We start from the raw sequence: 26,714 nt of genomic DNA, 5'->3' as shown, positions 1-26,714 counted from the left end.
ACACACACACACACAACTTTTCACGGATTCACATAGACATTTATTTCTAATCTGACCAGGTGAGCGTTAATTACCTCATCTGTGAAGCCAATATACTCATTACATAGTTAGGATTCACCAACATAGTAAGAATTTAAAAAAAAATAAAGACCAAGAATCTTTGGTGGCACACTACTCAAAAAATGTTTTTTTGAGAATTGTTTTCTTATCTTAGTGATGACATTCATATTTTTATGGAAATGTTTGATATATAATTTTATATTCCATTTCAATTCCATTACAGGAAATAGAAACCACAGTAGGTATTTTAAGCAGAGTGGAATAATAAGAAACTGAGTACATACAGAATCTTTCGAAGGATGATGGGAGTGAGCTCCTGGTGGGCATCCAGAAATGACTTCCAGAATATCCCAGCAACCTCCAGCACCCATGTGCCAGAGAAGCTTCTGTCTTAAGCAGGAATTCAGGAAGTCAGGAGGCTGCTACTGGAGCTACTAAGGTGAAAATTACCACTGTAGCTGCAATCCAGGATCAGCACTTAGGGTCAGGAAGTAACTGAGTGCCCAAGAAGCTCGTGACTGGGCACTGGGACAGAGTGACCAGTTGCCATGGCCGACTCCATAATTGACTTTCAACACCCATGGCCATGCTTGCCAGCAATTACAGCCCAAAGCAGCAGGAAGGTGGTATTCACCCACTTTCATCTTCCACTCCACATCCCATGAAAGTCCAATTGTCAGAAACTTAGTCTCAATCTACAGCTTCAAGGGAGTCTGGGAAGGAGTTGGAATTTGGTCTCTGAAGCTCAGGAATGCACATTGGTAAGATGATGGAATATATTTCCACAGTTGAAAATTTAATAAAAGGATATATCAGGAAGAAAAATCTCCCACCCTGTCTCCTATATTCCTAATTCCCCTCCCACAGGCAACCACTGTACTTAGTTTACTTCCAGAGAGATTTCATCCACATGCAAGCAAATAATGTTCCATTTTCCCCTTTTTTACAAAACAGAGATTTTTCAAAGCATGGATTCCTAGGCAATAGAAAAGTAAAGAGTAGAGGGAAGAAAACAGAATAAGTGAAAGAAATCCCATTACCAGTTAAGCCAGGATATGGGGACAGCTCTCACTCCTCCAACCCCCTAGTTCTTGGATGTGGTGACTTGCCAGAGACCAATCTCATCTTGGCTCCTGGTGCTATTTTATGCAGAGCGTCCCTCAGGTCTCACCTCCCTCGCCTGGCCATTTTACATACTGGCAGCCCTGGGGTCCTTTCTTTCTCCTGGTGTCCTTTCTACTCCCCTCGTCCCATTTCAAACAGTGAGCCATGTATACAACCCCAGTAACACCAAACATTCACTGCCTGGAAAGTCCTCTAGTCATTTCGCTTTGAAAAGTGTAGAAATCTCATGATCTCAGTTTAGAAATAGCAAATAGCTTTTATCTTCTCACCTTTGATCTATTGATAATGGCTGCCTGGTACTCTATTAAGGATTCTGACACACCCATTAGAGTGGCAACTATCGAAAAACAGAAAATAACTTGGCAATGAGTGGATACATTCAAACCCTTATACATGGCTGGTGGGAATGCAAAATGTTGCAGCTTCTGTGGAAAATGCTATAGCAGATCTTCAATAAATTAACCAAAATTACCCTATGATCTAGCAATTCCACTTCTAGACATATATCCAAAAGAAATGAAAGCAGGGACTCAAACATATTTGTACACCCAAGTTCTTAGCAGCATTATTCAGAATAGACAAGAGGTGGAAGCAACCCAAGTGTCCATCAATGAATGAATCAATAAACAAAATTTGGTGTATACACACAATGGAATATTATTGACTTAAAAGGAAGGAAATCCTGATACATGCTACAACATGGATCAACCTTGAAGACATTATGCTAAGTCAAATAAGCCAGTCATAAAAGGACAACTGCTGTATGACTCCACTTATATGAGGTCCCTAGAATAGTCAGCAGAAGGAGAATGGTGGTTGCCAGAGGCTGGGGGAGGGGAAAATGGGAAAGTGGTGTTCAGTTTGTTTCAGTTGGGAAAGAAGAAAAAGTTCTAGAGCTGGATGATGGTGATGGTTGCATAACAGTGTGAGTATACTTAATGCCACTGAAACTGTGCACTTAAAACTGGTTTAAAATGGTAAAGTTTATGTCATGTATATTTTACCAGAATTTTCATAAGAAAGCTTTTTTTACAAAAAGGATTTTGAATGAATGTTGGCCCAGTGAGTTAGGATGTAATGACCACTAATTGGCGATAGTGGCCAAGGGTGCAGGAAGAGTGTTGGCACACATCCCAGGTAATATTTTCACGTCCTTGGCAAAGTCTAGGTTTCTAAAACAATCATTCTGAACCAGAGATGTGCATCAGAATTACCTAGAACTCAAATCAATAATTGGATAGTTAGGAACACTAACTGTCCTCGGATAGTTAGAAAGACTAACTGCCCATTGATTCAGACACACACCAACGTTAGGAACCACTATTTGAGGGAGGTGGTTTATGAACTACCTTCTTTAATCATTATTGACTTTCATACCTCCTGCAGAACCCACTATCAAGAGAACATAGATTCAACTCTCAAGGTACTGCAGGGGGCCTCAGAGAGAGACTTGCCTTAGGCCATTCTAGCTGCTGTAACAGAAATGCCATAGACTGAGTGACTTATAAACAACACACATTTATTTCTCACAGTCCTGGAGACTGAGAAGTCCAAAATCAGGGTACTGGTACATTTGGTGTCTGGTGAAGGGCATTCTTTTCACTGTCCTCACATGGTAGAAAAGGGGCAAGGGATCTTTGTGGGACCTCATTTATAAGGGCACTAATCCCTCACCACCTTCCAAAGGCCCCAACTCTACCATCACGCTAGGGATTAAGTTTCAGCATATGAAAGTGGGGAGGGGGCACAGACATTCAGATCATGGCCGTAAGGATGACCAGCAAGTTTGACTAGTGTTCTTAATTTGACACACTATGAATATATATGCATTTATTCATCCACTCATCCAATGAAATGCACATGAGTTCCCTCACTGGATGAAGGCACTGTTAGTCCCCTAAAGAATAGAGGCATTGTCCTTGTTTTCTAGAATTTTTGGCCATTTATTGGGAATGTCTATTTAACTGCATTGGATATAAAGTTCAGTGATTAAGGCTACCTTCTCCAGTCTATCCAGCTTAGAAACAATCATTTTCAGGTTGGCTTTCTTTTGGTTTTCATCTTTGATACAACAGATTTTGAATTCAGTAGTGGAAACCCAGGGAAATAGCAGACACTTAACTTAAAACTGAAATTCCTGCAACATTTTTGTCCACGCAGATATATAGTGACAGTTGGGATTCTGCTGAGGGTGAAAAGGCATTATTTTTGTGGGAGGGCATGGAGGGTACGTTGAAATATTAAGCCATCAGAGTACATCTAATTTACTAGAGAAAAAATTTGTTTATTCTAGGAGTATAATTGTAGAAATGACCTATAAAACGTGAACCATTTTCTGTCTTCATTACCTATCATCGGTCATAGTGACATCAACCGTGTCTCCAGTTTTGATATTCTGTTCATTTAGATCCTCCTGCGTCCCGAGCTCCTCCTGGGTGCCCCGTGTTGTTGGACCAGGGCTTTTCATACTTTATTCCATTATAACTTCATAAAGTTTTACGACCTTTAATTGAAGAACAAGTTGAAGATCAGAGAGATTAATAATTAATAATAAGTAGCTAAAGTGACTGAGCACTAATTTGGGGGCCAAGAGGTACTGGGCTAAATGCTGTTCACAGATTGTTCCAGTGAAGCCTCACATCTTTATGAGGTAAGTATTCTGATTATTCCAGTGAAGAGAATTGAAGGTTAGACAAAAGCAAAAGAGCTTGACCAAGGCCACCAGTTAACAAAGGGGACCAGGATTTGAACCCTTCACCCACAAAGCTCGGGCTAATCCACTCCCCATCAGCCTCATGTTAGACCTGTTTGTATTTACGCACGTTTTTGAACCATCCATGAATACTCAAGTGGGAAAGAACTAGTACTGTAACGTTGCTAATATTTCTACACTACATTAACAATTATTCAGTGCGTTCCCATTTCTTTTGATTAAACCAAGTTCTCTGCTCTCAGCTGTAGCCTCCTCCCAGGTCTCTTGGCTTCCATTTTCACTCTAGTATATGCTCCACACAAGAGCCAGAGCCATCTTTTGTAAATGTCCATCAGATCATGTCACTCTCTTGCTCAAAATCCTCCAATAGCTTCCATTGCCACTGCCCTCTCCAAGTTCCTCCGCACTCCTCTTGCTGCTAGTTATCTTCCTGGCGACACTGACCCTTCAGTTCGCGGGATTTGCCAATGTTGGTCCACCCTCCAGCCCTTTTGCTTCTCTTCAGAAAACCGGTCATTCTCACCCATTAGGACTCAGCCTAAATGTCACCTCCTCAAAGAGCCCCTCCTCGGGCACCCTATCTCCCAACTCCCACTCTGCACCATTATTATATCATAGCCAACTTCCTTCATCAGCACCATCTGAAATCATCCTGTTTGTTTATTTGTTTACTATCTGTCTCCCCTCAGAAAAGCAGGGGCAGCATCTGACACTGTTTCTCCAGGGCAGGCCAGAGTAGATGGCAGGACCCACTGCTGAAGGAGGAGATGGCCGGCAGCCTGTGTGCCTGTCACCCACTCAGTGCTGGCACAACAGGGGCTTCATAAATGTGTGTAGGGTAGGCACATGACCTTGAAATCTGGATTTGCTAACATCTTCCCAGATTACTGCAGTGATTCATTATATCCTGATTGTTCTGAAAATAGGGATTTTCTACAGTTTGCTTACCAGTTTGATACAGAGTAGTAATGTGGTAACTACACGCTTGAATGATTTCTAATATGTCTATCCTTCTTTGCAAATGAAGAAGCTAATTCAGTGATTGCAAACCATGGTTTTGTGACATCCCAGTGCAGTAGTTTTTGAAGTTTGGACCCTGGACCATCAGCGTTAGCATCACCCACGAACTACATAGTAATACAATCTTAGGCCTTGCCCCAGACATACAGACTCAGATACTCTGAGAGGGGCCCGGAATCCTGACAAGCTCTCTAGGTAATTCTGAGGCCGGATTAAGTTTGAGAACCACAACCCTAGGGCATTTCAAATTATTTTCATATTGCACATATTTAAAGGTTTAAACTTAAAAACAAACAAACAAACCGCTCAATAAGGCACAAAAACAAACCAGGTCAGAATGGCTACTACAGACGCCTACTGACACCTGTAAGACAACAGTCAAACCCATCAGCAACTCAACAGAACCAACGAGCCGTTTAAAATGTAGTAAAGGATAAGAAACGTACACTTAGAAATTGTCTTCTTTAAAATGAACTTTTAGATCTGGTTATAATGGTAATTTATCACAGAAGGCAAGATGGTGTCTTTGTGAATTTTTGGTATCTTTCTAAATTTGAATTGGAGGAAACTAGAATCCTGCCTTCATGGAACTTGCAGAATAATGTGATATTGGATAGATAAATAGCCCCAAAATTTGTAATTATAAAGTCTAAGCGCTATGAAGGAAAAATAGGTTTTACTTGTGTGAAGTGCAGGGAAGATTTAGGCAGACCAGGAACCTTCTCTGAGGTAGTGACATTGAAGTTGACCTCTAAAGGATGTTGGAGGAATTATCTGGACAAAGGATGGGGGAAGAAGGACAGTGTTGCAGAGATGTCAGCAGGATCCAAAGCCCTGAATCAGTACAGAGCTGCAGTCAAGGTCCCCAAAGAAACCTGGTGAGTGTGGAGGATAGTGAGGGGCTCGGGGCCAGACCCCACAGGGTTCACCTCAAGAGCTGGCACTCGAGAGATTGGCGTATAGCCTACATGCCATGGAAAACCACTGATGGGTTTTACACAGGAGGGCTATGATTTGAGAATTTTATTTCCCCCCAGCTTTATTGAGGTATAATTGACAAGTAATTATTTATTTTATTTTTACATTCATTTATTTTTCTTAGTTAGGCATGAACTTTTTTAAAACGGGGATTTAAAACAAAACCCTCCAAAGGGCTCGCAGGCATCAGCAAACAATATGCAATTCAGGCTAACATATATGATTTGTCACACTTGGTCTGATTTATCTTTAAAAGATCACGCTGACTGCTTATGGAGAATGGACTGGATGGATGCAGAACCTGAAGCAGAGAGACTGTTAGGAGGCCACTTCAATAATCTGGGTGAGAGGTGACCTTCTGGTTTAGGGTGATAGCAGTGGAGAGGATGAGTCATGGATATTCAAGATGCATTTGCAGAGCTAGCAGTGGACTTGCTGATGGACTTGGATGTGGGAGGTAAAATAAGGGAGAAAAGTCCAGAATGGGTTTTTGGCTTGAATAATTGGGTGGATGGTGGTGCCATTCATTGGGTATGGGAGGTTGGGACCCGCTATCGACTGAATGTTTGTGTCCCCCCAAAATTCATAGGTTGAAACCTAATCCCCAATGTGATAGCATTTGGAGATGGGCCTTAAGGATGTGATTAGGTCATGAGGGCAGGGAATTTCCTTGCCCCTTCTGTCATGTAAGGACACAGTGAAAAAATGGCAGTCTGTGAACCAGGAGAAAGTACTCACCAGACCCCAAATCTACCTGTGCCTTCCTCTTGGATCTCAGCCTCCAAAATGGTGAGAGATACATTTGTGTTGTTCATAAGCCACCCAGTCTGTGGTGTTTTGTTGTAACGGCCTGAACTAAGACAAGACCCCTCCCTTCATTGAACTCCAGGTTGTGGGAGAGATCCTTTCGGGGCTTTGTTCTCCTCCAGTTCAGACACTTTGACTCTTCATTTGCTAGTTCTGTCTGCAGTTGTTTAAAGGCGAAACTGGAAGCCACTGACCCACCAGCAGAAGGAAACTAATCTAGACTTTTCCCGTTGTGGTAATAGATGTGTGCTGAATTATCTGGAACTTCCTGCTCAGCTCATGAGGGTCAGGAGCATGCTCTGTAGCCAGGAACAAAGCAAAACCCTGAAAGCAAACCTGTGACTATGACCGCAGTCAAAGCATATAATATTACTACCTGACTGAGTTGACAAGTGGTAAGCGTTGTAATTGTACACAGTTTCTTCATTGAGCCCCAGGAAGGCCACATCAATCACCCCGCCAAAGAGGATTCAAATGTAAGTGGTTGCCATGACTGCCTAAGACTACCTAAGACTAAAGAGAATGGTGTCTCATCACTTCTCAGGTCAAATCTAAACTGTTCAGCTCAGGGCTGAGCATCCATCAACTGCCAGCAGCAGGTCACACTTACAACCAAGGCAGGACACCAAAGCCAGTTACGATCCACCACAGACGCTCACTCAAGCCTCACGTCACCTGGGCCTTTCCTCTTCCTGTTTGCCACTCACCTCAGTTTTGCCATTCTACTTCTATTGTGCCCTTGGAACCTCAACTCCAAAAATAAAGAGGAAAAATTTATTGTTTAAAAAGATAACAGTCTTTGAAAAAGTGTAGAAACAGTTGAAAGGCAAATGTCAATGTTTAATCATCTTTATAAGTCCTGAGAGATTTTTAAGTATCTCATAGTATAAATGTGGACACATTATTTTTGGTGATGAATTGCAAACGTTATTATTGAGCAGCAGTTAGGCATGAAACACTGTCCAGGGGTAGATTAGAAATAAGATCTAATCCTTGACCTAGAGTAGCTTCCTGTCCAAGGAGGAGATGGGAGACACCCAGGAAGCAGTTAGAACATGGTGTGAGGAAGTTTCCGGTGAAGGCTCTCTGAGGGAGCCCACGTTCTGAGTCCTGAAGGATGGCTGGGAGCAGCAGGGCTGGGGCAGGCTTGCAATGCAGAGAGAGCAGCTGGTACAAGGCTTGGGGCCAAATCAAAAGTTCCGAGGTCTTTATAAGAGAACTGTACTTCCAGGAGGATGGGGTTAAATCAAGCCTTGAGTTTTCTGCTCCGGGCTGACCAGCTTTATTCCTGTCCTCAGGGTATTGTCACAGTGCTGGTCCAGAAGAGGCACAGGAAGGAGACTTGTCTTTAATGTCCAGATTGGAAGAAAAAGGTTCAAGTTTTCAAATTGAGATATCTATCCAAATAATAGGACATATTTACCACCTAGGACAGACGGCAACTATGGTTTTCATAGCACTTTCAAGATCCATTGTGCTTCAGGAAGAAAGTCCTTCACACCCTCTGAAAAATTAATGGCTGTGGAAACTTCTATGACTCCTAGTTAAACTTCAGAAATAGGCAGCTGAAGGGATTTGGGCATGTTGCTCTTCTCCAAACCCTCCAAATTTGTGATTCCCGAGCATTCTGATGGAACTAGCGATGGAATTAAAACTTCATTTGTGTATTCTGTAATGCATTTTGACTCAATATTTGTCAGATGGATGGACTTTTTTTTTTTTAAGACAGGACTCCTGTGACTAGGCACTCTGATTCTACATTAATGCCTGTTGTTTTTCCATTGCTCTAGAATATTAATAACACGAGCAAGTCTCCAAGTAGGTTATGTTGTATTGCACCTAAGACTTAACGCTTGGCCAAAAATCTTAAATTTACAAGATGAATTACAGACTTAAGTAAAAGCTGTTATGTACTTAACAGCACCAAAATTTTCCATTACAGATACTGTTTTCACTCTCTCTTAATTAAAAAAAAAAAAGAAAGAAAAGTGCCTTGAGGGGTCTTTGAATTTCCAAGCCTTCCAGATCAAAGATTTCTTCAGCTGTCTGAATTATAGGAATGTTGAAAAACAAAAACAAATCCTTTTCCTGCTATAAAATCCTTCCCATGTTTTTGTCTTGATGTAACTCAAAACGGCTGAACTGAGAAAATGTAGTTGGTGAGTTCTCGTCAAAACCTAAGAATTCATCAGAAATGGACTGGACAGTAATTTTCAAAGTGTCATTCTAATTAATCTAACCCAAGAATAAACGTTACTAAATTCTTATTCGATGATCCAGAAAATTAGCTAAATTAGCATTTAGCCTCAGAACTTATGGCTAAGGGTACCAAAATGGTTTAAACTGTTTATTAAAGTGACTCGAGACGAAATTGTAATAATTTGGGCATGATGGTGGTGGTGGCCAGTGTGATTTCCCCAATTCCACACATGCCCTTGCCTAAATCTGTGTCCTTTTGGCAGCACAATTGGCAAAACAGTGAACTGTTTATTTCAAAAGCTTTTGCAAAGAGCATAGACTTTTGGTAAAGCAATAGTGTATAGTCATGTAATGATGAGCGGAGGTGGAGGGGGTAGGAAGGAGGGACACACACTAGAGAGGGGACTAATTAATTTATTTATTTAGCAATATCTAATCATTTACCCTGCAAGTCATCTACCCTACAAGTCATCAGTTTGCTGATGTTTTCAGTCTGAGGCCTGACCCTCAGTGTACAAGAAAGGAAATGCCTTTACAAGGGGGTAGCTGTTTGGTCATCTGATATAATAGACAGCCCACCAGTTTACTACCTGTGTGCTAGTGGTCTCAGAATATCAGCACTTTGCAAATGAACCACTTTTTGATTTGTCTCTAGCAAGATGTCATGCTCATACTAATGAAAACAACTAGGTGGCCCATAAGGGTATAAAGTACAAGACCTTGTGCATGGTGGGTAGCAGTGGCTTCTGTGCCCTTTGACATTCGAGCCTTAAGGCACTTCATAGGTCTAAGAAGACATTTATTTCCAATTTCTTCCCATGTTACCTTAAAATTTTCAAATAAGCTTTCTTTTTCTAATTGTTAAAAAGAAATGCACCCTAGAGAAATATTGGAAGACTGAAAAAAGTAACATAAACGTAAAAGTTTAGAAACAAATCCCACCACTTGCTTTTGCTTTATGTCAATTTACTTTTGTTGCATTTGCTTTATCAGTCTGTATTTACATAATTGAGAGCATGCCGCATACAGAATTTCTACTTTTATCTTGAAAACAACCATTTTCTCATGCTACTCAAGTTTTGTAGCATATCCTAATGAATGCATACTACTCTGTTATGGGATGTATGTTTTATAACCATTTGGGGACATACAAGTTGCTTCCAGTATTTTGCTATCATAATTTATTCTGCAATTCACATCTTTTATACATTAAACTTTTTCAATATTTTCATATTAGACAAAGACTTCAGGTTGCAAGTCACAAAAAACATCAATTCACTCTGGCTTAAGCAAAAAAGGAAATGTATTAGCTTGCATAGCTAAAAAGCTATGGGTGGAAACTGGTTTCAGGCATGGCTGGACTCAGGGGCTCAGTGGTGTCTACAGGAATCCATCCTTCTGTCTCCCGGACCAGCTTCCCTCTGTGCTGCTTTTCTTCTTGGGCCTGCTCCTTTAGATCCTCCCAGATGAAAGACAGCAGCTCTTTCCTAATATCTCCAGCAGAAGTCCCACAGTTGAAGCTCACCAACACGAATGGGGTCAAACACCTCTCCCTGAGCCAGTCACTGGGACTGGGGAAAGGTCATGTTCTGGTTGGCCCCCAGGACGTCCCTGCTCCCTCTCCCCGCTCAGTCCGCACCACCCTGCTGATGCACACTGGACTCTCTGCTGCCCCTTGAACCCTTCCTTCAGTCCACACTGAGGGACTTCCCTGACCACTCTCTATTCTCTCTCCCTGTTGTTCCTTTTCATAGGCTCACTACTCCCTTATGCTCTGCTGTATATATCCCTGTGGTGTATGTGTGAATTATGTCTGCTTCCGTGGGAACCATGAGGTCCAACGCTGCAGCTCTATCCAGCACCCGGTAGATATTTATCAAGTGAGTTAATGAATGCATTGGCCAGGCCAGGTATGTACGATTCCGTAGGGTCAGCCTACCCTAAACACAAGAAATGCTGGAGGGAATGGTGTGATTCCTCAAAGAAAATGGGCAGCCATCCCAGAACGTGGGGGACTGGATGCTGGACTGACTAAAACAATGACGCCCATTACAATTTCAGATCACTTTCTAAAGCAAATTCCCAGGAGTGGGACTTCAAAGGATATGAATTGAGTTTCTCGATAGGTACGTTAGCGCCCCTATGAAAATTCTCCTCATAGCAGACAAAATAATCTTTCTCAAGTGCAGACCGCATCATGCCCCTCCACGGCTAAAACTGATAGTTCCTCACTGCACTGTGAATAAAAGAACTGACCCTGGCCCCCCAGACCCAAAATGATCCAGTCTCAGCCTTACTTCTCTGACCTCTCAGGCTCCCACATGCTGGCTTATTCTGTCCTGGAACCCACTCCTCACCTTGGGACCCTCATACTTCCTCTTCTCTCTCTGCCTGGAAGGCCCATGTGGAAGATCTGACCAATGCTTACTCTGTCTTCTTCAGGCCGTAGCTTGCATGTCCCCTCAGGAGGCCTTCCTTGGCCATGAACAGTATGGGAGCAGTACGCCTCCCAGCCTCTCCGGCAAATGCGGGTCTATTTTCTTCGCAGCACTTATCACCCTTTTCACTGGTTACCTTATTTATTCTGTCTTCATACTAGAATGTCAGCTCCATGAGACCCCTTTCCTGCTGTCCATTGCTGCATCCCCAAAACTCAGAATGGGTACCAGCCATACCAAAGGCCTTTAAAGCATTTTTGTTGGAAAAACATTTTTTAATTGCTCTCCAAGAAGGTGGTAGTGATTAACACCCCATCAGCAGTAAGAATGCTCATTTCATCTCCTCTCTTGTTGAGGCAGTTTTCTTAGAATACAGCTCAAGAGATGGAACTTTTTTTGACCCTCATTGCAAGGCACCTGGAGGAGAAGCAACGAGGCCATTTTCTAACAGATACCACTCCCATTTGTACAGAGATCGGGCTCAGGTATGTTATAACAAGGCCCCAACAGGATTTTACCTCCCCATCTAGTTTAAGAACAGCCTGACTCTTCATCTCTATTATGTAAATGAAAAAACAAAGTTCCTTTTAGTTACAACTGGACTCAAGGAAACTTTCTAAACAGGTTACCTTTGGTTAAAATTAGTGAATAATCAGCTCAAGTACTTGGAATGTGGATGGGCCTCATTTCTATGCATTCCCATTCCAAATTATCCAATTGTGTTATTAGGTTGGTGCAAAAGTAATTGTGGTTTTTGCGATTTTTTTTTAACCTTTTGAACCGCAATTACTTTTGCACCAACCTAATAGTATTTTGACTTACAGAAACCTCTCTAATCTGTTCATTGTTAACATTAGAGTGTGTATATTTTCGTACATTAATTTTTAAAGAACTTAAAAAAAAAGGCGTGCAAAAAGAGTTGATTACATAAAAAGTATTTAATACAGAGAACACCAAAGCACCTTTCATCAGGTAAAGGTCCCTATGACATATGTCAGATTATAATAATCAAATCTCTCTTTACCTGAAAAGAATTTCTGTTCAAATATAAAATAATAGACTTCATGTCCTCATCTTTTTCTGACAAATCTTCAGCATCACTTAACTTGGGGATCGTAGTTAATTCAGCAAAATAATTGTCTGTGTTCTTCAAAAGAAAATAGCGAATACAAAGTTTTCTAGTATAAAAATAGCACCATTAAAGGAAAGGGGTCTGTATGTCTTTTTGTGCAAAGTCCCTAAACAAGTGACTTACCGAAATTCATGCAAAGCAAACTCTGAGCGGTTGCTTTTGTAACTTTCCTATGACACGGAATGGAAAACAGAAGAAGGTAAAAAGACAAAGCAAAACAGTAACTCTGAAGACTCAAAATACACGCACACAGGCACACACACAACTCTTGATAGAGTACGTTCCTTGTTTTCTGCCAATTGCATCACCAATCATCGACCTCAACCACAAAGGGTGTTTTCACGTCTATCTTGCCACTGTTGATGATGGAACAGTCGGTGAGTGGACGATCGTGCCCATCAGTTGCCTGAAGCTCTATGGAGTGGACCACTGTCTGGTGAGAGAAAAGCAGACCTGAGATGCACTTCTGACCTGCAACTATGACCATCAAAAGGTGAAAACAATGCCACGTCTAAAAGCCCAAGTGAGAAGTTGTTGTTTTTTCCTTAATGATTACAAAAACCATACAAGCTAACTATGGAAAACTTAGAATATTCAGAAAATTTATATGTAGCAGAACAAAATGTACCCTCTCCCTTTCTAATGAGAACATATGTGTGTATTTCCTCATTTCTTTTTATTAGCATTTTATATTCTGAAAAAAAATCAGATATTTTTGGAAACACCGATCTCTAAAGGTATTTCTACTCACTTGTTATACTCCAACATAAGAGTTAACATAGAGTTTGGGTCAAGTTCAGCTCCACCCTGTAATAAGGTCTAGGCATAATTAAATAGGCCAGAAATCAGATTTAGAAATGGAGCTACATCTATGTTTGCCCATTTTAAAACTGACCCAAGCCATTAACCTATAGGTTGAGTCTAATACTAATGTAATGCCAACCCCACAGTGGTGTGAAAGCTCCTTTCTCCACCCTGGAAGACTTCACAGGCCCGTGTATCACCTCGTGTCACACTGGAGTAGGAAGGGCTGGCCAAGGATTAGGAAAGTTGGCTTCTGGTGGTTTTCCCAAACAGGGTTGAGACAAAAGTGGCAACAGAGTGTCTGAGTGGTTTGCACATGGTGTCAACTAATCCAACCTCTGGCTGAGTTAGGTCGATTTAAGATAAAAAGCCAGTATTCTTCTAATAATAATATAGATCTCTAAATAGACTGTGTATGCATGCACATAGGTACCTAAAGCAGTGGCTCCACATCTGAATTATCTGTGGCACTTGTAAAAAAATGCTTATTTAATGGTTAAAATGGAAATTTCTATGATATTTTGTCACAATTTAAAAATGCTTATTTGTGGGCCCACCTCTGGAGATTCTGCTTCTGTAAGTCTGAGGTGAGGTCCAGAAAACTGCAGTGGTAACAAAGCATCCCAGGTCATCTCGGGAGAATCAAGGGATGCAAGTCAGGAGATTCTCTAAATTCCCTGAAACTGTATGAAACATACACACTTTTTTTTTCTTTTTTTTTTGGAGAGAAAGTCTATAGTTTTCATTAGTTTCTCAAAGAAGTTTATAAGCCACAAAATGTTAAGGACTGTTCCTCTAAGACCAGGCAGCAGGTCTCCCAGGAGGTGTGCCAGTGGGTGGAAGGAAGTAGCTGCTGTCAATTAGGGCAATAAGACATGTGATCTAGAGGACTAGAAGTAAAACCACGATCCGAAGAAGAAAAAAACCCCAAATTTCAGTTTTCTTATAGCTCAGCACGATGTTGTATTCAAAAATACTCATTGAATGAATCCGTCTACATTTAAACTAAACCTGGTTAGGCCCTGTGGTTAAAAACCCAGACTAGTTTAACATACGCATGCCCATGTTTAGCTCATTTCAAAAGCAAATTTCAGTAAGAGCCATGAGGAGGGCTGGCCTTCATTATTACGTAAGCATTGATTCTTTTGATGACCCTATGGCTCATGAGAATATAGGCATGTCGTTTATTGGGATGGGATATAAAGTGATACATGAAGTGATATGTGTTTGCCCCATTTCCATCCCATCCCACTTGCTCATAAGAATTCTATCTTGGATGGCTCAGGTAGAACACTTCCTTGCCTTGTAAAGTAGATTCTGAGTTGGCCGCCTTGGGCTCATTTCCTGGCCTTCTGTTGGGTAGAATCAAGACAGCAGGTGGAAGTTGCAAAAGAATTGCAATGAATGAGATTGGTGTGTTTGTGTTTGGATGAGAGAGGGGGAGTTTTTTCATGAGTGCACATGAAAAAAAGACAAAATGAAATATGGACGAGGGCAAGGGAGTTAAGGATGGTTCAGGGTTCGGTTGGGCAGACCTTATATTCGCCATTTCAGGAGTTGAGAATGCAACTGTGGGTAGTTGCTAAGGAAAGAAATATTGAAAGTGGAAAAGAATGGGGATTTTAAGAAGTGTGCCTATGGATTATGAATTGGATCCCTTTGATATTTTTTGAGACATACCAGTATAAATGTGAATTCTCTTTAGGATTTTGGTTGCTATATTTTGAAGGAGACTTGTACCTGGACTGAACTGCATGGGGCTCTGGGATTTTTATTAATACCATGGGTGCCAAAAAAATGTATACACATGACTTGCATTCATCTTTTGTTATCAAGATATATTGAGTATTACCATTTTAATACAGTTTATTTCCTTTCTTAAAATGTGTACACATTTTTTTGGCACCCTCTGTATTTTTAATTGTGGTAAAAAACACATAGCATAATATTTACCATCTTATCTGTTTCTAAGAGTAGAGTTCAGCAGTGTTAAATATATTCACATTGTTGTGCAACTGACCTGCAGAGCTTTTCCATCTTGTAAAACTGGAACATTACACCCATTGAACACCAACTCCCCATTTCCTCCTCTCTTACACCCTGGCAACCACCATTCCACTTTATGTTTCTATGTATTTGACTACTTTAGATACCTCATAGAAGTGGAATCATACAGTCTTTTTATGACTGGCTTATTTCACGTAATATAACATTGTCAAGGTTTAGCCATGCCGTAACATATGATAGGATTGCCTTCCTTTAAAGGCTGAAAGTTATTCCACTATATGCACATACAGGGCCTTGGTTTTACTTGGTTACATTAAAAAGCATTCCCATTTATATCAAGTAGTGAGATAAATTAACTTAAGTACTCAACTTCTCCATGTCAGGTCCTCACCTTCTGCCTCAACGTTCCTAACAATTAAAATGCTGTACCATATATAATTTGCTCATCTTTGAAGAGGCCGGGCAGCATATATGGATCTCTAACAAGCACATTTTAAGATGAAAATAAATCACTGAAAACCCTCCCATTATAAACATAAGGCTTTGAACAACAACAAAAAAAGAATATATTAAGTTACCATTCCATCAAGGACTTTTCCAAATACCACATGCTTGCCATCTAACCAGGAGGGCTTGGTCAAGGTGATAAAGAACTGAGAGCCATTGGTGTCAGGCCCAGCATTGGCCATGCTGACCCACCCAATGCCATAATGCTTCAGTTTGAAGTTCTCATCTGGAAATGTCTCACCATAAATGCTTATCCCTGGTGAGACAAAACCAAAAACAGGAGAATCAGCAGATGTTATATAAAAGTAAATTCTTCACAGGGAAACATACAGTTTTAGTAAACTTGGTTAATAGGACCCTATAAGAGGTGGAGAATGGGGGGGAAGATGGTAAAACATAAGGAGTAAGGAAACAAAAAATTCACTCCTTAAAGCACCAGGGACTGAAACAAACACACACACAATCAGAAGCCTTAAATATGACACAACATAGTAGGATACCCTCTGGCCTCAAACCCAGGGCCAAACCCTGACCGAGCAGGTCAATGATTCACTCTGAAATGAGAAGGACTGGAGGGCAGGATGGCATCGTGAGGCCAGATGGAAGGGTGGAGGAGCCATCCTTGTGGCTTTATCTCTGTCCTGAGGTTCAGGGCACTTGTCCTGGGTCACTTCTACCTCAGCATCCAACAAGAGTGCACTAAGCACTGAATACACACCTTTAGAATCTAGCTAATTCTTAAAATAATCTTGTAGAATAGGTATTCGTAGTCCCATTTTGCAATGGGAAACAGAGGTTACAAAACTTGCAAACAGCAGAACAGAACTTGACCACCTGACTTTCTGACTCTAAAGTGGGGGCTCTTTCCTGCCTCCGCAGCACGAGCTGTAGCAGCCAGCCTGGAAGCCATTAAGTACAATGACTTCGGGGCTTCTCAGGATATGGAGAGTGTTGGCAATTGGGAGCACCCAATGGTCCAACCTTGAACAGAGGAACCAAAAGCAGGCATGTAGGCTGGAGTTCTAGCAAAGCAGAGGTAGGGCAGAATACATCTTCCCCATAAAACAACAGAGACCATGAGAAGTACACGCTGCATCCTCCAACACCTTGAGTGCCTGTCATGCCCACCTCCACGCCTCTCGCAGGGCCCCTTATCCACTGTTGCCAACCTGAAAATCCTGCCTTGGTTAGGACCCGAGTGGCTGTCAAAGGCGCACAATTTCTAGCTGGTTGGTCAATGATGTATGAGCTGACTTGGCAGGAAAGCTCTGTCCACAGAGGGGTCTGGGCTAAATTAAGTGATCCACAAGGTCCTAGCTTCCAAACTCGGAGAATTTTAACTCAAGACGTGCACACACACACACACACACACACACACACACACACACACACACACTGGGCAGGGAGGGCAGAGACAGAGAGAAATGTAGAAAAGGGGGCACAGTAAAGCTCAGTCATCATTTCTGCTGGGCCCCAGGGCAGGATGGGGGATGCCAGTCCCAAGGGGACGGGTCCTCATGCTGCAGGCTTTCCCAGTGAGTCTCAGTGCTGTAGCGGCTGGGGTTGCTTCCCTGAGCATCCTTTCCCACCCCATTAACCCAAGTAACCTGCTCCATGCTGCATCCCCACACCTTGCAGCATTTTTGCAAGGACTAAAGTCATCTTCCTGAAGTGCCTGACAAATCCGAGCATTTAATGGTAGTCATTTTGTTATAAATAAACCACTGCAATAAACATAAAATTGAAAATGGCCTAGGTTTCTTTTCAAAGTTAGCAATTTAATATCCACCCAAACTGGTACTTGCTAAATTAAAAATTTCTTAAATCGGAAATACATTGAAATTCCATGTAGTCATCTATGCGATGGGTATTCAGAAAAAGAACTCACTAAGTTTCTGAGGGAAAAGAGTCCAAGGATCTGGGGAGCTGGGATCCCCAATAAGAAATAGTAAAATCGGGTGATCTGAAACTGTATATATGTAATTATTTGTGCTTTATAGAACTCTAACTTTCTTTATAAAATTAATTTATATTACAATTTTGACAACTCACCTAATACTTATTTTTTTTATTATTGAAAAAGCTGACAATAAAATGAAAGAATTTTCCAAAAGACGGCAAATTCACCTGTAATCCTGCCACCTAAATACCAGTCTCGTCATTCTAGAAGGATGCCCGCCTCTTCCCTGTCCTCTTCCACCAGCATACACAGTGTTATATTCTGCCTTTCCTTCCAATCACAGACATCTTTCTGTACTGCTACATACTAGCAGGCTAGCATTGTCATAACTGCAAAATAGTCTACTATATAAATGTACTTCCACGATGGAAAGATAATGAACACCAAAGCAATAAGATTCAAAATTAGGAAGCCTCACTCATTCATATCTACTAAGATTTGGCTGCCTGAACTCTATCCTTCCGAAAGATTTAGTTTGGTGGTCTTTATGATTTTGTTCCTTAAATCTGGGAATTCAATAGACTGGGTGAATATACTGGCTTCATTGTAGGTTTCAGTTTGGTAATCAGCAAAGGAAAAATGCAAAAGACAGTGTTACCGCCAGTGCCATCTCCATTGGTGAAGTCTCCTCCTTGAATCATGAAATCTTTGATGACGCGATGAAATTTGCTTCCTTTATATCCATATCCTTTCTAAAAAGATTATGTCAGTTGAATATACAAGTAGATATAACCCATACTGAAAGATAAACCCCAGTGTTTATCTGGAACTGAGAAAATGAGGAAATTATACAAAATATTTACTGATAGAAATTTATCATGAACTGACCAAATCAATAAATAAGTAAATAAATGAACTATGGAAGTAAAGTATTAACATGAATAAATAAAAAGAGAGCAATTTGCATTTTCACTTGATTGTTTCCTCTCAATTTCTAGAAGTGTCAATTTCTAGACACTGAGTGCCTGAACAATACATAGTTTATAGGAAAATGAAGTAAAATATTATAAGATGTCTCTGGTTCATCTGACCTACTAATACTTATTTTCCCAGAAGACATCTTTATGCTTGGCTTGGAAGAAGGAAGATCCAATTTGTGCACAAAGGAAATAAAACTGGGACATACCTCTCCTGTTGCCAGAGCGACAAAATTTTCCACAGTCTTGGGCACAACTTTTCCAAAGAGGCCAATCACAATTCTGCCAACATCTTTGTCTCCAATCCTCACATCAAAGAAAACCTGTGTGTGGTTGAAAGACAGAGCAAAAGGTTATAATGTGGAAAAGCTACAAACACAAGGTAAGTGAAAATTAAAAACTGAGAATTGATCCACGTATGAAAGCCTTGTCCACCAGTACTTTACAAGGGGTCACGAAGGAACATAAGTTAAAGGAGCTCTACAACCATTTTGTAGGTTCATTTCACTCACAAATATTCATTGAACCCACATTTATTGAGCACCAACTATGGGTCAGGCACTGTGGTAGGTACTGGGTATAAAATTTGACTCAGTACTGTCAGAGTTAGACAGTCAAGTCTTCAAGAATTCTCCCCCACACACTCCAGACAAATACTGCTGCTCCTTCCCTTTTCCTAGCTTTGTGAATGAAAATTAGAGTGGAAACTGTTGCTCTTCTGAAAGGTAAGGCTGTCTAATCTTGACAGGAGGAAAAAAATTGGTGAGGAGAGAAATAGGTTAGCCATCCAGATTTATTTTCTTCTAACTACGAACAATGCCAAATTCTCAATGAGTTCTCACTAGACGTCTGCTGTCAAGGGGACTGCTAACGACGATCAAAAGGCAAGGCAGCCCTCCAAAAACAGCCTGTCACTCACTTCCAAGCACACCAAGGCACCAGGTCCCCAGCCTCATCCAAAGGACGGCAACCTTTACACTCAGGTCCTGACAACACCATTCACCCTATAAACTTAAACATTGCATTCAGTCGTCATGTGATACAAGTACAACGTGTTCTTTTCCTGTCACAACCTTTTAGAACAGAAGAAAGAAAACACATATCCAGAAGTGAGTGTGAGTCACTTTTTTGCAGACAAACCTTAAAAGTTCTCTTGGACTTTTTTTTTTTTTTTTTAATGTTCCCCCTAAAATGAAATCATATACATTTTGCTTCACAAATCACTGTGTGAAGATGATTCTCAGACAGAACACTTGAAAAGGCCACAGAGTCGAGGGCATTCCATTAGCGAGTTTAGATTATATGAACCAATTTACTGTTTGAATGGGTAAAAAAAGACATTCAAGAGATGGCTTTTAAAAAATACAAGAAGGGTTGTCAAAGAAAAAAGATGTCTTACAGTTTAGAAAAATCACAAAGTAAAGACTGTCAAGCTTCAGTTCAAGACAAGAGCTTCTGCCAATACATCACTACATCTGTCATAGGGTGATGTGATATTTAGTGTTCATGTGGCATTTTACAATTTTTACATGGCCAAAGCTGCAAAAACCATATTATTATTTATATAGTAGGACTTGATAGGATGCATGGAAGACCGTGAGATGAGCCAATGCAGGAGAGAGCAGTGCATCGAGGCTGCAGTGAACATGTGCATGAGCCTGTGCCCTCAGAGCTGGCTTCTCCAAAGGGATTCCCAAGCCAAGGAGTAAATTCTTTAATGGACAATAATGAAGCAGCACCAGGAGAAGAATCATGCTCGTAAATTTAAAGAAACTCAGTACGAGTACTAGAAAAACCTGCCAGACTTTTAAAATAAAGAAGGGCAAATAAAGTCTGTGAATGTTTAGAAAGCAGAGAGAGTGAAATCTGGGAGAGCGGATGAGAACACAAAGAGACGTGCCCGTCAGCCAGCATAACTCTTCCATAAAAACCCTGTTTTCTTACACATGGCCTAGCACATGTGGTAATATGGGTTTGTTTGTTTTTTCCCCAAACTGCCACGTCCTTCAACTTCGTGAGTGATGGCAAAGAAATATAGCCAAGTTTTCCCAACTTTAATGGAAATGATAAAATCAAATCTATTCAGTCAACAAGTATTTCTCAAAGGTCTATATAAATGACAATGTGAAGTTCCAAGCTACAGGAGAGAGCCCGACCTGAGGCAGCTTAAATCCAGAGACAGGACAAGTAAAGGCACTGTAGTACAAGGCAGCATGTGACAAGTGCCCGAGAACCCTGTGCCCGAGGCCTGGAAGAAGGCTGAGGGCTGAGGGAAGGTGTCCTGGAGAAGGTGTAGATGGGAGGCAGCCCTGGAAGGAACAGAGCAGCCTCCAGGGACATGAATGGCACAAGCCCTAACTGGCAGAGTTCTTTCTGGAACCAAAGCACCAAGACAGGAAATGTAATCTGTGTGCAGAGAAGCACCGGCTGGGAAGGGAGACTCTCACCAGTTCCACAAGGCAGAAGATAGGAGCCGGCTATTAGGCAACAGAGAAGGTAAAAAAAACAGGACCCAAGAGGAGACTTTGGGAATATTACTCAAGTGGAGGTGGGGCAGGGGGTGGGGGTGGGAACCTGAAGGCTTTAGACTAGTTCACAAATGAGGCAACATGACCTGCCCTGGGGTAGTGGCTGAGGGAACAGTAAGGATGGAGTGAAGGGGAGGGGCATCTCAATAACGGGGGACAAACTGGAGGAGAGAAAGGAGGAGAAAGAGGGAAGGAAAGAAAGGACCTCGTCAGTGCTGTCTCAATGCACTTTGCCTGCGTATCTTTTATAATTAATCCTCCCCACATCCTTGTGGGGAGGGGAAGGTACTATTCTCATGAGTTTACACATGAGAAAAGTGAGGAGCAGGCAGGTTAAGTGATTTACCAAGATGTCCCAACCAGGAGTGTGAAAACCAAAATTTCAGTCCAAAGCTGCATCCAAATAGTTTGTGATTTATCATTAATACGTCTCTCTCAATCTAGGTAGGGAAACGCATGCAGGGTAGAAACGGTGTTTTTTGATGCCCAGTTCCCAGCACACTTGTGACTCAAGTACAGACTCAAAAAATGCGCAATAGCTCAATGCCACGTGATACTAAATGAGGACCAGGGCAAACATTTACCTAGACAGAGTGAAGGTGGCCCAGCATGGCAGCCAGGCACACTCTCACTGTACACCCCCTCTGCTGTGTGTCCTTGGGAACAGGCCCTGTGCTCAACACGGGGCGGGAGCTACAAAGCCCCTACCCTCATGTAGTTTAAAGCCCCACAAAAGAGAAAACACATATATATGAGTAGCTATAATATAATGGTAAATCTGGGTTTCTGAGGGGACAAGTACAGATAAAATGTCAGGGTTAGAGGCAGTGATTAGCTACAAAAATCAGGGTGGGCTTCCTGGAAAAGGTGGTACTTGGATTCCAGGTTGCATGCACTTCAGGAGTGGGCACCTCAGTCACTTCATTGTTCAAACTGCCCTTGAAAGTCATTTGAAAATTATGGGGCACTGGAGGTGATCAGAGGTGGTAGAAGAGGGAAGAGGCACTCACATAGCCTGATCCAAACCCCTGTCGGGTTAATCCTGCTTCGATTTCCAAAGTCACTGGGGAAGACACCACTTATATGAGACGTGATGTCAAGGAAACTATTCTGAAACCCAGCTCCCCCACGAACAGGCCTTGGGACCTGGGGCAAGTTCATTAAACTCTGAGCTCTTGTTCCTCATCTGCAAAACGTGATTCTTTTCAGGGCTGTGCTGCTACAGTAGGATTCATAACACAAGTAAAGCTAACAATTGACCTCTCAAATCAGGAACTTAAATCTGAGCTAACCACTTTACCTGCTTTATCACATCTAATATGCGAAACCCACGCAGGTAGGTATTATTTCCATCTCCATTTCATGGAGGAGGAACCAGAGCCTCAGACCTTTCATAACACGCCCCAGATCACCCGCTTTAGTCTCGCAACCACTCCATGGTGTAGAAAATGCCAGCAAGCTGTGAGGAGTGTGGCTGGAAATATGACAGCATCACTTTTTACACGCTAGGTGCCTGACTTTGTACAGAACCCATGGCTCTGCTGGAAAACAGGGCTGCAAATGCCAGTTCGGCTGGTTTTGAGACCTGTGAGCTAGAGCCCCAGAACTGAGCCTCTCTGGCTGGGCAGGAAGCTGAGGCAGTGGCCTGGAAGCTGGATGCCTGGACCGGGTGAGTGCCATTAAAGGGCCCTGCAGGGGGACAGCATCTCACGTGTCTCTCTTTTAGATTCCTATTTTAACCAAAATCAGAGGAAAAGGAAAAGACAGCTGGGAAAAACAAAACACTACAGCAGCGGCCAACCAATCTACTTTACTGCACTCAGAGAAATCATTTTTAATGTCTCCATTTGCCAATAGATTTTGTTGTTTTAAAAAGTTCAGTCAAAAAGTAATTACTTCAACAGAGTCGAATCTGTAGAAGACTCGCCTACAGAACCCCAGATGAGAGTGCATGAAAACTTCCTCAGTGACAGCACCCTAAAGGGGGGAGGGGGGGTTAAGAGGCTCAGACTCTTCCCTTCCTGTAGCCACCCACTTCCTCCTGTCCTGGCTTCCTCTTCTAGAGGTTCCCAATCCAGATGACATACCCACAGAGGTTGGACCGACTTGCTCTGGGGCGGGTCTCTGCATTGGTAGATTTAAAACTTCCCAGATGAAACTTGTTCCCAAATATTGCAGGTGATGTCCCCACACTGAGAAATTATTCAGGGTTCATCTGAAATTCACATTTAACTGGGCATCCTGTATTTCATCTGGCAAGCCTAATCCTTTTCCCCCAGCCCCTATCAAACTGCCAGCAAGTCTTGTTAAACCTCCAAAATCTATTTCAAGTCCCTCCCTGGCTCCCCATTTCCAGGATTACCACCCAAATCTAAACCACCCCCACCTGGACTCTGGCATGGAGCCCAGAATGAACTCCCAGTTCACTCTCCACTGAGCGACCACAGTAATTGCTTAAAAGCATGTATGAGATTGTGTCAAACCCACGCTTAAAACCCTTCAGAGGCTCTCACTGCACTTAGAATAAGACCTCAAATTCTAAGAGTAATTGCCTCAAAACCCACACTCCTAATAGTGACCTCTACGTGACCTGCCTGATCTTGCTGCTGCTCAGTCCCCAGCCTCATCTCAGGCCACTCCCCTCTCATGCCAGTGCTGAAGGCAGACTGTCCCTGGCACCCCATCCTCTTAACAGGAGAGGACAGCTTTCCTGTCTGGAGGCCTTCACGTAGGCACTTCCCTTGCCTCCCTAAGTCTTTCCCACGTTGGTTTTTCTTATTCTTCAAGTGTTTTTTAATGTCACCCAATCTATATTAAGGTTTATTTCCTTCATCATTTTATAATTCTACGAATTTTAAGTTTATGGCTATATCCTAAGAGAGCAAATCTGCAGACTGAAAGAAGCCCCTTCCTCCCCGCTTCAGCTCTGTGGCCTGTACAAGCCATTTCCCAAAACTGATATGATATGCGGAAAAGATCGAGGGGCTGAAAGTAGACTCTGCTCACAACAGTCAGACTAAGTTTATCTCACACACACACACACACACACAGCAAAGCATGCCCTCTTAGGCTAGTTACATGTTGGGCGGAACCTCCCCCTTCCACACCCTTATCCTCCCACCTCCCGGGGCGGGGTCTGCGGTAGTCAGCATTCTGCTACTTGGACAGTATCATTTCCACTGGCAAACACCGGACTGGTTGTTAAGACTGCTTGCAGCTGCCCCTCCTTCCAGATTCCAAGGCACTACTTACTGCCAGTTAAGTTTTCTAGAAGGGGTGATTAAAGGTAGCAAAGCATTCCCTCCTCCCCCTCTCCCTCCCTCTGTCTCTCCCAGCACCCTGCCATCATCTTCTAGAACCTTGGGTAAATATGCCGAAAAAAGAACAGAAGCTGTAAAGCCGCAGCCCATGGAAGTTCCCCCCTCCCCCGCAATCGACACTTACAGGCCGGCAATCAGTTATACAGGTGCGGCCGGAGCCTGCCAGCACCATCCCAAGCCCAGGGTTTGCCCAGCAGCCGCTTTAATCTAAAAGCGCACTTCTCCCGCCCGGGGGAGGGCGAAGGTTCGTCAGTAGAGGGGGACAGCCTCTCCTTGAGCACGGATTGTAACGCCTGCCGGGACACCACCACGACAGCGGCTGGACCTTGGCTCTTCCAAGCCTAGTGACAGCAGCCGCGGGCGGACCAGCGGCACCCCCGGGCTCGGGGCGCGTCTCCTCCGCCCATCCCCGTCCCTCCCGCAGTCTTCCTGCTTCGGTTCCCGAGTCCCCGCCACGCCGAAGGAATGTCTCCTTCCTGGAGAGAAGGTCCACCGGTTCCGGAAGCTCCTCCGCGCCCCTGGGCTGGTCACGTCGAACCAAGGACCCGGGAGATTAAGTTCAAAGAGCCCGCGGCGGGGGCGGGTCGGGACTCGGGCCAGCGCCCCCAAGTCATCCCGGAGAGCGCCACCCCCCACAGCACGCGGGTAGCCCCTCTCACCAGCCCCGCCACCGCCTCCCGTCCTCGGCTCACTCTCTGCCACGCATCACAGAGGTCCCATCCCCAAAGCTCCCCCATCCCCCTGGCCCGCACGAGGGGAAATTGCAGCCAGTCACTGTCACCTTGGCCGTCACCGAGGGGCCTCGCTTGCGAACGCCCGAGGCCCTCGCAGAAGGCACAAGCGCGCAGAGCCCCACGCAAAGCACAAGAGGTAACAGCAGCAGCCGGGAACTCGGGCCCATGGTGAATTGCAGTGGCCGCGGCGACTCCGGCGCTTCCGCAGGCTGGGGCACTGGTGGTGGGACTCCCGGCGGGCTGCGCCTGCGCGTTCTCGAGTGGAGGGGGGGCGGGGGATAGGCATGGGGCAGTCCCGGCAGGGCCGGAACCCCGGGTGCGCTCCTCCCAAGTTCAGCCCAGTGACCGAACTAAGGACTCGACAAGCGCGCTGCAGAGGGCGCAGCCGGGTCCGCGCCTGCGGCGGGTGCGCGGGGAGCTAAGCCGGAGCGAGCCCCGCTGCTACGGCACCCGGGAAAGGCAGGCTCCGCCCGGGGCCCAAGAGCTGAGGGGTGCGCCCGGGGCAGCTCCAGAACTTACCGTATAGGCGCGCGTTAAACCCCACAGAAAGTCGAGGACTCTCATGGCTCCGGGTCTGCGTGGCAATTTGCACGCCGCTATGTATGACCTTAGCTATTCTCGGAGTAGCCTCCACTGCTCTTGGAGTAGCCTTGGCCTTGGCTGCCAGGTTCCAGTATTGCATCAAAACCTTCAGCCAAGGTTTGGAGGGCGCTCAGAACTTTCGGACCCCTGGATGGTTGACTCCATTACCCATGATGAATGATCTCTCACTGAGATGATTCAAGATGAGGATGTAATTTTTACACATTTAAGAATAATGTTTAGGAAGATTATGTAATGACATGGGGAAATGCCCATTATAGTTTTAAATGGAAAACTCAAGTTGCAAAATCACATAGAAATTCTGATTTCAACTGTGAAAATAAACATATAAAGACATTTTTAAAATGGAAAGAAATGCACCAAAACATTTACAGTAGCTATGATGATAGAATTATGGATTTTTGTTTTCTTTGTAATTTCCTGATTTCCCAGGTGTTCTGCATTGAGCATGTAAGTATTTTATAATAAAAAATATTACTTTAATACTCAATGCTTTTTGAATTAGGACTTCAAAAGAACTTTTTTATTTTAGAATAATAGCTCCAAAATTAACTACAAATTAATAATAGTATTCTGTTGGTTTTCTTAGGAGTTGGTGTCATGACTTTCAAGCCAAGATTTCCTTGGGTAAGCAGATCAGATTCCTACCTGTAACTAAGAGTAGAGCTAAAATTACATTGGAACCATTTATTATATATAAACAAATTAACCACAGCGTTTGAGTGGTTGGCAGAACACTCCTGAGTATTTTGATAATTCAGTCCAATGAAGGATCTAATGTCTATCTTCATTACCTGTACCCCAATAAGGAAAGAGTCCCCTTTTGTAGCAAGTACCAGAGCACTTACCTCATTCAGTGATT

The 26,714-nt window shown here is 43.1% G+C and overlaps 1 protein-coding gene across 2 annotated transcripts; it reads right to left on the bottom strand.

The window, feature by feature from the left end:
• Window positions 1–12,259: 12,259 nt before the first annotated feature.
• Window positions 12,260–25,513, bottom strand: PPIC (peptidylprolyl isomerase C). 2 transcript variants are annotated; one of them, XM_019728012.2, is made up of 5 exons: window positions 25,297–25,513; window positions 18,877–18,990; window positions 18,349–18,442; window positions 15,862–16,046; window positions 12,260–12,905 (listed from the first exon to the last, which is right to left on the bottom strand). In XM_019728012.2, the coding sequence occupies exons 1-5, from the start codon at window positions 25,414–25,416 to the stop codon at window positions 12,777–12,779; spliced, it is 642 nt and encodes a 213-aa protein (XP_019583571.1). In that variant the 5' UTR covers window positions 25,417–25,513; the 3' UTR covers window positions 12,260–12,776. The 2 variants fall into 2 exon arrangements, with proteins under 2 accessions (XP_019583571.1, XP_019583573.2); XM_019728014.2 differs by lacking the exon at window positions 25,297–25,513 and adding an exon at window positions 24,640–24,891.
• Between the last annotated feature and the right edge of the window lie 1,201 nt (window positions 25,514–26,714).

Source organism: Rhinolophus sinicus, linkage group LG03 (genome assembly GCF_036562045.2).
Source record: "Rhinolophus sinicus isolate RSC01 linkage group LG03, ASM3656204v1, whole genome shotgun sequence".
Taxonomy (NCBI): Eukaryota; Metazoa; Chordata; class Mammalia; order Chiroptera; family Rhinolophidae; genus Rhinolophus; species Rhinolophus sinicus.
Note: the sequence above shows the minus strand (reverse complement) of the source record. Positions and strands in the feature narration are given on the sequence as shown.

Excerpts from the sequence above, each read along its gene's own strand:
- PPIC (XM_019728012.2), bottom strand. The coding sequence starts at position 25,416 with ATGGGCCCGAGTTCCCGGCTGCTGCTGTTACCTCTTGTGCTTTGCGTG. Across the intron at positions 18,991-25,296 it reads GCCCCTCGGTGACGGCCAAG|GTTTTCTTTGATGTGAGGAT; the intron begins GTGACAGTGACT and ends AACCACACACAG. Across the intron at positions 18,443-18,876 it reads TCGCTCTGGCAACAGGAGAG|AAAGGATATGGATATAAAGG; the intron begins GTATGTCCCAGT and ends TAATCTTTTTAG.